The sequence below is a fragment of the Notamacropus eugenii genome, chromosome 4 (assembly GCF_028372415.1).
Source record: "Notamacropus eugenii isolate mMacEug1 chromosome 4, mMacEug1.pri_v2, whole genome shotgun sequence".
In the NCBI taxonomy this organism is placed as follows: Eukaryota; Metazoa; Chordata; class Mammalia; order Diprotodontia; family Macropodidae; genus Notamacropus; species Notamacropus eugenii.
The window spans coordinates 124,843,205-124,856,392 of NC_092875.1; the positions used below are offsets into that span (position 1 = coordinate 124,843,205).

Here is a 13,188-nt window from a genome sequence, read left to right on the forward strand (position 1 = left end):
TAAATAGAATAATGATTCCCTGAGCAGCTAGGTGGCATAATGAATAGAGAGCTGGATCTGGCATGGGAAGACCTCATTTCAAATCCTGTTTCAGACACTTATGAGATTCGTAATTCTGGGCAAGTCACTCAGTCTCTCTCTATGCCTCACATTCCCTATACGTAAAATAAGGAGGTTGGACTGAGCCTATAAGGTCCCTTCCAACTCTATATCAATGATATAAAAAATGTTGAAACTGTCCATATGCTTCTGTTTGCAGACCATATTGTGGGATGATCTGGTGATTGCCCTAATCTTCAGAGTATTACAGGGTTTCCCCAATGAGATCCATGATTACTCAAAAGAGATAAATCTATTAATCCATTATAGGAAAAAACTAAATTTATAAAAAATTCAATGCTTCCTTGGATTATGACCAGCAATTGCATGGCCATGCTCAAGTTAATACATCAGTAAATATATTCTGGTCAGGGAATGAGTTGAGCTCGGAACAGAAGGAAGAAGATTGTGTTTTGGAAACAGGTTAGTGTTTTAAATGACAAGACTTAAAGTAAACCACTTAACCTCAGAGTCTCAGAGAGTTCAAAGTTATCCTCATCTGTAATATGAAGACAACAACATATACCTATAATATCCACCCACCTTACAGGGTTGTGAGGACCAAATGAGGTTATATATGTAAAACAGAAAAGAGGTAGCTGCTGTATAGTAGATAGAGAGCTGGCCTTAAATCTGAGAATACCTGAATTTACATCCTGCTTTTGATACTTTTTGACTGCGTGACCCTTGACAAGTCAATTAACCTTTCTTTTCTCTAGGCTACTGGTATCAAACTCAAAGATAAATGGGTGCCACTAGATAATACATAAGGATCTCTGCAGGTCACAAAGTGACTTAGAAAACCAGTGTCTATGTTCTATTATATTTTTATTTATTTTGCTAGATGTTTACCAATTACATTTTAATCTGATTTCACACTCCAGAGTGTTGCAGGCTACAATGGAGTCACAGGCAGCACCCCTTACATGTCTGCTGCAGGCAACTCTTTAAGGATGTAAGTGGCAAAAAAGGTGCTGATCTGTATCGGTCGAGGAGATCCCCTCACTTAGGAATTACATATATCAACAAAACAGGTCCAATCCCGTTCCCCAAACATACAAAGCAGTGTGTCAACATTAGCAACTAATACTAAAATTTGATAAAATTCTACATTCTTTTCATCAGCAATATTTTTGCATGTTCAATTATTTTCAGTTGTATCTGACTTTTCATGACCCTACTTAGGGTTCTCTTGGCAAAGATACTGGAGTGGTTTGCTATTTCCTTCTCCAGCTCATTTTACAGATGAGTAACTGAGACAAACAGGGTTAAGTGACTCGCCTAGAGTCACATAGCTAGGAAGTGTCTGAGGCCAGATTTGAACTCAGGAAGATGAGTCTTCCTTATTTCAGGTCCAGTGCTCTATCACTATGCAATATTTTTAAACATCTGCATTTCGGGATTGAACTTGGGAAATTGCAGTGTTTTAATGCTCTTAAGCTGATTCTTGGCATAAAGACAATATCTTTTTGAACACAAATGTTCCCCAGGTGATGCTACATTGATTAAGAAACCTGGAGTGCTACCATCTTCAATGAATGTGGGTGACCCAAAGGATAACAGAAAGACACATGGTAATACAAGTATTCTGTAGCATATGTCCAACAATGCCCTCTACACATAAAGTCTAGCACAAGGCATAGGCACTAGAACTGTGGTTTCTTTAATACTAAGACTTCTGAGATGAAGAAAAGACTCATGTCAAGACATTTGTCTGGAGCACTATGAGGTCAACCATATCTAGCCAGTGTATGTCAGAGGAGAGTTTTCTTGAACCCAGAGTTTCCTGCCTCCAAGGTCAACTCTTTATCCACACTATTCTATTCTGCCTCTCACGTGGCATAACTGATATCACTGAGGAAATATGACTGGAAAAAGAGGGGGGATGGTCATAGGATAAGAGCAACAGATGGACAGTCCTACAGCTGTATAATAACCATGATACATATGACAATCCAGGTGGAGGGTCTTTAGCATTTTGGGTGGACCCTCTATGAAGGATCCAGAGGAAACATGGGCAAGATATATACAGATGGAGAAGGCATGAATGGGATGCAATCTGCATCAATGGAAGAAGTGTTCATAACATGCAGGAAAGGATTTCATAGATCCATGGAAGCCCTAGAGTATACTGGAATAGGGCATTAAGAAGAGTAAGCCTTACATTTATAAAAGCATTCTAACTTGGTCTGATTTAAAAAAAGGAAAGAAAGAAAACACATGGCAAAGTGATGAATTTCTTTGCCCCCAATTAGGAAATAACTTATTTAATGAGCCTCAAATACCACCTTGGGCACGTATAAATTAGGATTAGCACAGAAAGAGAATTTCAGGTACAATAAGAGTGTTCATGTTGTACATACTCAGTCAGAAATCAAGTCCTGGGGCTTAGAAAGAAATTGTTTCAAATGTAAACATTGGAAATCTTTCCTCTTTTGGGGAAAGACCAACATTTTTTCAATACTTACAGGTGGGCCAGCAGGTCCTGAGGCCCCTTTGCTGACTTCAGAACAGGAACAGGAAAGTGGAAGAGCTGGACAATTTTCCTCATCCCTCTATTAAAAAAAAGAAATAGCCAACTATTAACAAATATCCTCTACCAGTAGTTTTTTTGACCCAGGAGAAATGTTTTAAAATAAGTTAAAGATTTTCAATAAATAAATAAATGAACATGCCAGACAATTTTCTTTCTTTTTATTTTTTTTCTTTTGCCTTTCTTTGTAAGCCCAGTGCTTAGTCAGGGCCTGGCACATAAGTTGACTTTGGCTTTCTTTTTTTAAAAAATGTCTTGTGTTTTAAGCATCTTCTGTATGCTAGCCATTGCGTTAGGTGATAGAGACAGAAAGGTGAAAATTGGCACAAGACCCTGCTCTTTTAAGAAAGTTACATTCGTAGAATTGGGGAATTGATACAACATGTACACAAGCCAGGAAGTGCAAGGTAGAATGTGATATTGCAAAAAAGAACCAGGCAAAGCAGTGGGAAAAACAAAACAAAACAAAACAAAAAAACCAGAGGGACACATCTCTTTCATTTGGAGGGATCAGGGATCATTCATGAAGTAGGTGGTGTCTGAACTGCACCTTGAAAGAGAAGAGGGTCTTCAATAGAAATGGAGGGTGGGGGAAGTGTATTCCAAATGTGAGGAGAGCCACAATCAAAGACACAGAGAAAGGAAAGAGCTGGGTGAGAATAGAGGGTTAGCCAGATGGAATGGAATGTAGAATTATGAGAAAGGGAGTACGATGATAAGAGTGTTTTGTGTAAACATTGAAAGCTGAGGGGACAGATAAAATTTAAAATACTCTACTGGAGATTCAAGAGGTAAACAAGTCACTAAATACAAGATAATCTGCAGATAGAGAGAATTCCAACTACAAGGGGCTCAGGAAAAACTTCATGTAGAAGGTAGTAACTGAGTGGAAGGAAGCTTGAAGAAAGTCCAAGATTCTAAGACTTAGGAAGACAGTCTATGCAAAGATATATAAGCAAGAGATAATTTTTAGGAAACAGCAAGTAGACTGATGGCAGCTAGATGGTGCATTAGATAGGGCACCAGGCTTCCAGTCAAGAAGACTCCCCTTTCTGATCTTACACATTTACTAGCTATGTGACCATGGGCAAGTCACTTCACCCTGTTTGTCTCAGTTCCCTCATCTATAAAGTGAGCTGGAGACCTAAATGGCAAACCACTTCAGTATTTTTGCCACGAAAATTCCAAATGGGGTCATGAAGAGTCATGCATGACTGAACAACAATAACACATAGACCAGTTGGATTACATTATAAAATATGTGAAAAGGAATAATGTAAAAAAAAAAAAGCCTTGGAAAGGTAGCCTGGAAATAGAAAAAGAAGAGTTTTGAATGACAAGCTGAGGAGTTTGTTCTAGATGCAATGGAGAGCCACTGAAGATTTGTGAACCAGAAAGGGTGACTTGGTATGATCCATGCTTTAGAAAGATTATTTTAGTGGCCATCCTGAGAAGCAATTAGAGAAGAGAGGACCTGGAGACTGGGGCTATGTTAGTAGTCCACTCAAGAGGTGATGGGTGTCTATATTTGGGTAGTGGCTGTGTGAATGGAGACAAAGGGGGTAGAAATGAGAGACATGCGCAAGTATAGTCAGTTCTGCTGTAATCCATGCTTGAAAAACGTGAATTTGTTCCAACATGATGGATTTATTAGGGAACATGACATGAATTTCAAGTTTGCTTCTGCTCAACTTCTTCCACGAGAAATATCTAGAATTCAGAAAACTGCACCACTTCACAATAATTCACAAGCTGCAACCTTTCTGACGGTCACTTCCACAAGCAAACCAGGTATTTTTCAAGAGAAAATGTCATATAAGTGGTATATCTTCTGGTAGAGTGGGAGCTATGGACAAAGGAGAGCTGATCTACACCACTTGCAACCTACTCCCTTCTCCCACCTCCCCTCCCCACCAAGTCTGGGCTTCTTAACCTACTCATGCAGCGACAGGGTACATGCCAAACAGCAGCTCAAGGCCACTGACATGGACACTACTGTAATATTTATGTATTCCTTATCCATTTAGCATGTATAACTCTACTACTATTTTAAAAATTAGGTTCCTATCTTTTTTTTAATATGTCAATGACAAAGTTTTTGATCCCCTAGATCCACTTTCCCCATAGGACTTGTGCTTTTATTTGCATAATTTTGCATAATTCTATACTTTGGGGGACTAGATATGTCACATTATAGAAGAACCGACTGTTATTGATAGTTAATTAGATATTGTACACTAAGAGAGAATGAAAATTAAAGTATGATTCCTAGGTTGTGAACCTTGGAAGGACAATGGGGTCCTCAAATAATTAGGATGTTTTCCATTATGTACAACTTCCTCCTTACATCCATTTCAGTATACTTATCAGGTCTTGATTATTAAGGTACCAACTACTATTGTCTAACATAATCTGATTGTGAACTTTTTTGTTTCTAAAAGATAGGACATGAATCTATTCACTTAGTGCATTATCCATTAGAATCCATGTGTGTGTGTATGTACACATACACAAACATATGTATGTGTGTATGTATATATATGTGTGTACATATACACACATATGTATACATACATCTGTCTGAATAATATTTGATAGTAATGATGGCAAAGGCCATCTTATACATTCACTATAGATAGACAAAGAGTTGAACCCAGGACAGATGAAAGAAAACTGACTAGATCATGCTTCAGAAATTAAACCATGCTTTTAATGATCCCATGATGAGCAAATCACATAATTTGAAGGAGTCTTAGTTTCCTCAAGGGTAATATGGAATTAATAGCAATAATATAAGCAACCAGGAATTCCACCTCAAGTTAAATTTTGATTTGGTAAACTGCATCAAAGTGCCTTGGTAGGGCTAGAGGTATTACAATAGAGGCTTTTGAAGGAGAAGATCCAATTTTGGGCAGAAACATCTGAATAGAAACCCACTTGAAGCTACTCACACTACTTCTAGAAACCACTGGCATTCCAAACCCATCTCTCTCCCCACTCAGCTCTATTAGGAGTATAAGAAAAAGTTGAATAAGTCAGTCTTATTAATCTTTATCCCCAATCTTTATCCTATATAATTTTTCCTATCTAAAGGGAGAAAACATAATATATCACTTCTAAATACCTTTTGCTATGCCCCTTGGCTGTTGAGTTCATATGGACCAGTTCATGTGGACCATTTGTGCCCAACCTGTAGTAGAGCCTTCCATGGTCATATTGGTCTGATCAGACACAGTCAGACACAATGTCATTTGACTCCAACATAGTGATGTCATTTTGGTCCTCTTTGAGAACCAAGGACAGCAACCAGTCACCAGCAACCCAATTCTCATGACAGTTCTGCCCAAACAATAAATAATTTACGTTTAAATTCAGATTGTGTTCTCATAGAAACAGAAAGGGTGGATCACACATGGAATGAACATTATCTTTGAGAGCAATTTAAGTATGATATAAATGACTTCTGATTTTTAAAAAATAAAATAAACAAATATAGAATTCTTACCAGCCCTGGAAGTTCACAGCATTTGTCTTTATTGGCCCATGAAGTAGAACAAACAATGTCAAACATCTGTAGCTGGAACTGGGATTGACCAAATTAAAAACAACAACAACAACAGAAACATTAAATAAGAGAATTTATGACCACAATTACTTTTACATTAAATAACAGTCACACATTTGTAAACATGAAAGTAGACAAAGGTCTAAAAATAAGTTTAGTAAAATAGTAAATAATAAATATACTAAATAAATAAGTTTAGTAAATCATTTCCCTAAATGTTTTCTCTTTTATGTGACAATGAAAAAATTTCTATTTGTAGTATTTCTACTATATTATATATATAGTATAGTATATATATATAGTATAGTATTTCTATAATTATATAATTAATGTAAGCATTAAATTAAATACATATGCATCAAAATCCTAATAACACATCAAACATTTCACTATTTTGCTTCAAAATTTTCCCCACACTCTTCCTTTCCCCTAGTTGTAGATGTATTTCAAACTTCCAGACTTAACTGATATTTATGGATTCTATCAATATAGTTTAAGTCCCAAATGTTTCATAGCTAGATTAGTTTAAGAAATTCTGCAATAATATTGCTCTGATGACTTATACAGCTTATACTGCTCTTGGAATGTATTACCAATATTCACTACGTTGCCATCCCTCGCCTCTCTCAGCTCTATTAGGAATATAAGAAAAAGTTTAATAAGTCAGTCTTATTAACCATCCTGTACGATTTTTCCTATATAAAGGGAGAAAACATAATCTAAAAAGAAAAAAAAAGCTAGGAGATAGGAATCAAAGTTTTGTTTCTTAGCAACGGACCTTTCTATTTTCTTACCTTTAGTAATAACCTCTGTACAATTATTATCTCATTTTATCCTCACAGCAACCCTGGGAGGTAGGTGCTATTATTCCCTTTTTAAAAATGAGCATGGGTAGCTAGATGGCACAGTGGACAGAATTCTGGTCCTGGAGTCAGGAAGACTTTGAGTTCAAATCCAGCCTCATACACTTACTGGGCAAGTCATTTAACCCTGCTTGCTTTAGTTTCCTCATCTATAAAATGAACTGGAGAACTAAATGGCAATCCACTTTAGTATTTTTGCCAGAAAAACTCCAAATGGGGTCATTAAGAATCGGACATGATTGAAGAATGACTAAACAAAAAAAATTTAAAGCTATTTCCTGCTGATTATTAATAAAAACAAATAAAGAAAAACCAAGGAGATATGGAATGAAAATAGACATTTCAAAGAAATGTCGTGTAAAAATCTCCTGTATCTTTCTCTCTTAATGGAATCTTTCAGCATGTAGTAGTGACTGCAAAGCCAAGAACTGTATCAAGATGGATCTTTATCATGATGGTGCAGAAATAGATCATTAGCTTATTTCCGGTTACCTCTAAGTGAAAATCATCTTAATCTGTTAAAAAAAACCAGTTGAGAAAACTCCTGGCAACAGGACAGATTGTGACTAAGAAATGTGAGCACTGTTAATCCCCAAACCTTAGAGGCTCAAGTTTTCTTCTGGTTTCTTTTACAAGGAACCAAGTCTTTTGGCTAAAGACGTAATATTGAAACTCTGGTTTAACCTAAGGATGCTGCTTTGTCTGAAAACATTTGGGGTTCACTAGAACACAATATCAGATGGACTCTATTAAGCATGTGAAAGCTTCCTGCACCAAGAGGTTGAGTTATTTATCTTGGTATGGAGCCTTCAATGGGAAAAAGCATTTTATGTTTATTAATTTTTAAATTAATAATTCTAAGCACATCATTCTTTCCTGAGAAAGTTTTTTTACACAATAAAAATGACAGCACCTAACCATCTCAAATGATAAAATATTTATCAGCAGTTGAAATGTGTCATTGGGGAAAAATACATAATAGATAAGAGTGTTTGGAGAGACTGCAGAATTATCTGTCAATTCACCATTTGACTTGCTTAACTATATTTTTATATATGCTCAATGACATCAACCCTGCCATTGAAAAATACCACATGGGCTATCTTTTCTCTTACTTTGGATGAAATGAACAATGCTTCCTTTGTACACACTTCATATGTTTTGCAGGTGTCTACAGTGCTGGTATTTTAGAGTCCTCTGAATTTACTCAGAGATTTTTCTCCCTTATTTGAGTGTGTATTCCTGATTATCCATCAAATAAATGTTCTAATATCCTTTTATTTCAAAGAAAGTGAAAGTATAGATCTAAATATTTGCAGACACACTTAGGTCAAGCACAGATGAGTTGTGATGTGTATCCCTGGAGAGAATATTGAGATTATAGAGAGCACAGATCCATTTGAGAAAGAAGATGTTAGAATACATACACATACCCCTGTATCAGAGTATGAACGAGGTGGGTCAACACTGCATTCCAACATTCTGATTGGCCTTTTCACTAACAAGAAGATAATGAAACAATGACAATATTCACCCAGTCAGTGTACCTAAGTGTACTAGTATATCTAGTATACCCAACCTACTTTCTATGGACACCTATGATATACTTATGTCTGTATTCCAATATCACAGGGGGTTTGTGATCTCATTAATATGGGTACACACACACACACACACATAACACACATGCACCCTCTTGCTAGCTATAGTCAATTGCTAAGGGAAATAATCATGTAAAATGCCTTTGTTTTATGAATAAGCCCTGTTTTTCAGGGCTTTTTCAAGCTGTATTTTCCTTAAAACCTAAGACATTTAACTTTAAGAACTTTGCAAAGACTTTTATATAGGAGAGTGTAAAATAAAGATATTTGCAATATACTTCTTATAGTTGAATGCCAAACTTTAAAATTTTAAGTGTGGCTCTAAAATGCCATTTAGAAGATGGTAAATAAATGGATGGAGCATTTATTAAGTGCTTAATATGTGCCAGGTCCTATGTTAACTGCTGATTATACAAATACAAGCAAATAAGACAGTCTTTGCCCTCAGAAATTCACATTCTAATGAAAGAAGATGAGGCAGCTTGATAGCTCAATAGATAGAGCCATAGGCCTGGAGTCAGGAAGACTTGAGTTCAAATCCAGCATTAGACACTTACTACCTATGTGATCCTAGGCAAGTCTCTGAACCCTATTTACCTCAGTTTCTTCATCTGTAAAATAAACTAGAGAAGGAAATAGTAAACTACTCCAGTATCTTTGCCAAGAAAACTCTGGACAATACAGTCAACGGGGTCATGAAGAGTCAGACATGACCGAACAACAACCGACTCGTTACATGAACTTGGACAAAACAATTTCTTTCTCTACGTCTAAGTTTACTCATATGTGGAAAAAGAATACTACTTACATCCACCTAATTTCGGTGTTGAGTATAAAAGCATATAATATACATGGAAATGCACTGTAAACTTGAAAGTACTGTATAAATATTAGCATTATGATTACTAATAAGTGTTTGATAATAAACTGTCAGTTTGTTTCATGTATATAAACCTTGTATTGTCCAAAATAATTTTAAGTTATGCTGGAGCAGAAACCCTATTATTAAATTATATGCTCTAGGAGGACTGGGACCCATTTTCAACTAACGTTCTTATGCCCAATACACCTGCTCCACCTGTGTTTTCTGGGTATCAAACACTATAAAACTAAGGCCCTGGAGGAAGGGGACATCTCAGATCATGAGGAAGATCTGCAGTCCACTTCATTAGAGAGGGATAGGGACCCTTTAATAAAGTGCCATTGACCCAGGGCTCAGCTTCAGTGGTTTTTCTTGTAGATTGGACAATTTTAGAAATGCTATACATGCTTAATAACATTTCTTGTTATGCTTCCTAGCAGCATGGCATAGTAGATAGGCAGAAAATGTAGTGGAATACATAAAGAGCTGGTCTCAGAGCCAGAAAGACTTGGGTACAAGTACTAGTTGTATGACCCTGGGAAAGTCCCTTAACTTCTCAATGCCCCAGGCAACTCCTTAAATCTACATATTGCAGAGAAAGTGCAGACCTGCATTGGTAGAGTAAGACACCTTTACTGGGTGTTCTCCATGTACTACTGAAATCACTGATCCAGTTCCCTATTTCTATATTTTCCATAATACATAGCACAATACTAGGCATGCCTAATAAAGATACTTATTAAATATGTCTGGAATAAAGTGATGCCTGGAACTGGAAAAGAATTGGGGTGCTGGGAAGGGAGACTAAGAAATATGGTTTTGTCACAAGCTCACAAATATCTAGGTGCTGCCCAAACTGGTGGTATTTTTATCCTATTAGCTACCAAAGTAAGATAAAGAAGCTAAAATAAAATGGATAGCCAGGGTGAAAGACATGGTATATGAATTGTCTAAGTTTCCACCCATATGTGTTTTGACAGCTATGTTAAGATCTGCTTGTTATTTCAGTCCCAGAGAGGGCAGCCATTCCTTATAAAATCTTCCTGCTGAGATTTCGTCTGCAAGTTGTTTTCCATCTAAGAATGTGTGAATTCAATATACTCTCTCTAAAGCTATTCATCTTTGCTCCACCCAAATGCCTTTGAAATGAATTTGTTGGGGAAGAAGGAGGCATGAATGGGTAGCTAAATCTCTAGAGCTATCTATGATCAATCAGTACTTGGGGATTCATTTCAAATTTGGTCAGGATCCAGAGAAATACAGATTTTTATTTTTTGTAGTTGCTGAGCCCTCTCAGATTCACATTTTTCTGTCTGGAGTAACCAGATATTTGCATATTTCCTCTACCTCCTCCCTCTTCCCTCTCCAATTTTTTAAAGCAGCAAATAAAGGAACAGGCATAAGTCTAAAATTATGAAAATTCAGCACCTATCTATAACAGCAACATTTGGGCTTAAACATCTTACTTTGTGTCTTACACATGTTACAACTTGAGAAATGAACTTTGTGTTATCTGTCTCAGACAATGAAGAAGCTTCTCTCCCTAGACCTGAGCCTCCAATTGCCCCTTCAACAGAGTCTATTTCAACACAATCAAATTGTTTGATGAGTGGGCAGTTTGCAAATCGACTAATCCTTTATAGACTGCTAGGTTCAGACAAAAGCAACTATTTCTCTTCTACTGCCCTTACAAAGAACCCCTTTGATGATTGACTGCTGTAAATTTGTCTTTTGTCTGTTACTGCTGGAATTGGACCACAGAAGGGACTCTGTTGAATTGCTTTTCTCTTGTGGCAGGGGTACAACTTTTGTCATCCAGAGGCCTGAGTTCCAAAGACCCTTTTTGTTTTTCCTTCATAGATGATTAGCTAGACATTTGGAGTCCAAGTTTTATGTAAGTGGTGCAATTAGGAAAAAGTGTGATTTATGAGGATGGAATGCTGTCCATTCCATGCATGGAACATACCACTAATGGTAAGGCAGAATGAATGATGCAAATGGGTGAGATTCAGTTCAATTCCATTCACAGGATTATATATTCAGAGCTGGAAAATACCTTAGAGGTCATTGAGTCCAATCCTTTCCTTTTACAGATGAGGAAACTGACCCCTGCAGAAGCTAGCTTAGTTATCCAGCTAAGCATACAAGGGAGTATTTGAACCCAGGTCTTCTTAACTCCAAATCTACTCTCTACCACACTGAACAACTTCTCTCTTTCATTTCAACAACAATATTTCCTTAGCTATATTTATTTAGCTTGCTATTGAGGAGCTCTCCTTAATGGGGGAGACAATACATAAAAAACAACATACAAACAAGATATATACAAGATGAACTTGAGATAGTCTCATTTAGCTGAAGAAAACCAAGGGAGCCAGGAGACAGAAAAGAAAAAGGAAAATATTCTAGCCATGGGAGACTGCTAATAATAGCAGCATTCATATAGCATTTTAATGTTTGCAATGCACTTTACACAAATATCATGCCATTTTATTCTCAAAACAACCCTGGAAGGCAGCTGCTATTATTAAGTACAATTTTACAGATGAGGAAACTGAGGCACAGAGAGGCTAAGTGATTTCCCCAGAGTCACACAGCTAGGAAGTATATGAAACAGGACTCAGGACTACTTGACTCCAGGTCCAATACTCTGTGCCATCCATCTGCCTACTACCAGTGAAAAGGCATGGAGAAGGCTCTGAACATGGGTGACCCATCCTGCACAAACTGGGAAAAAGTTGGTTCTGGGGAAAAGATAATGAGTTTACTTTTGGACATGTTGAGTTTTAAGATATCTCCCCACTAATGCGGGCATTTTTTTGGAGGGAAGAGGAGAAATTATTTCAAACAGTAGGACTTCTAGGATTTTTTTTTAAAAAAAGCTTGCTCAAATGAAATGCCTGTTAGCTTTAATTAATGAACAACTTAAATGATGAAACACCCTAATTAGCAGTGAATGGGTGGTGTAACTTTGTGGTGCAAAAACGTGTGTTCAGGATTCTGCCATGTAGGTAATAAAAGGAATGCAATTCCCTGGCCAGCTGGAAGCCTTCAAGATTTAAATTCCTCATTACATTATGAAAGGTACAACTTGTCAAATAAAAATGTGTTGCTTAAATACATATTCATTTTGGCCCACCTAGTAAAAATTTCCCTCATGGTAGCTTTCATGAGACCAAAGGACAAATTCCTCAACCAACCTGTGAGAAAGATGGCGCTCTATCCCCTCAAAGACACATAAAAGGTTAAGGTTTACTGTCATGGCTCTTTCATGATTGTATAAATTGGATCCCATTAAAACTCGATTCTTCACTAACAGATATCCATATTACTGCAGCCCCCCACTGCTATGGTGGAGACAGCAGAATCTTCATTTTACTTTCTTAGTTTAAAAAGTTTGAAGACTGAGAAGATGAATTTGAAAAAGAATTTCACTTTATCCTGGAGGCTCCTTCCTCAGAAACACAATAGAGGCAGGCATACTGCCAAGGGCATAGAAGCTGTATGTTTTCCTTCTCTGATGTCTTCACTTGCGGAAGGGAACTGAATATGTTTTCCCTCAAAAAGATATATAATTTAAAAAAAATCTGTCCTCTAACAATATACATGCTAAAGATCAGAGGAGAAAGAGCTCATATAGGAGCTAGAGTGGCCAGGCAAAGCTT

At 36.9% G+C, this 13,188-nt stretch overlaps 1 protein-coding gene across 2 annotated transcripts in view; it reads right to left on the bottom strand.

Moving 5' to 3' along the window:
• COL14A1 (collagen type XIV alpha 1 chain) overlaps window positions 1–13,188 on the bottom strand; it is a 248,731-nt gene that overhangs the window by 71,889 nt on the left and 163,654 nt on the right. For both annotated transcript variants that reach the window (XM_072603195.1, XM_072603197.1), the window contains exons 36-37: window positions 6,138–6,215; window positions 2,568–2,654 (exon numbers count right to left, since the gene is read on the bottom strand). In XM_072603195.1, the coding sequence (XP_072459296.1) occupies window positions 2,568–2,654; window positions 6,138–6,215 (165 nt within the window). The remainder of the gene's footprint in view (window positions 1–2,567; window positions 2,655–6,137; window positions 6,216–13,188) is intronic.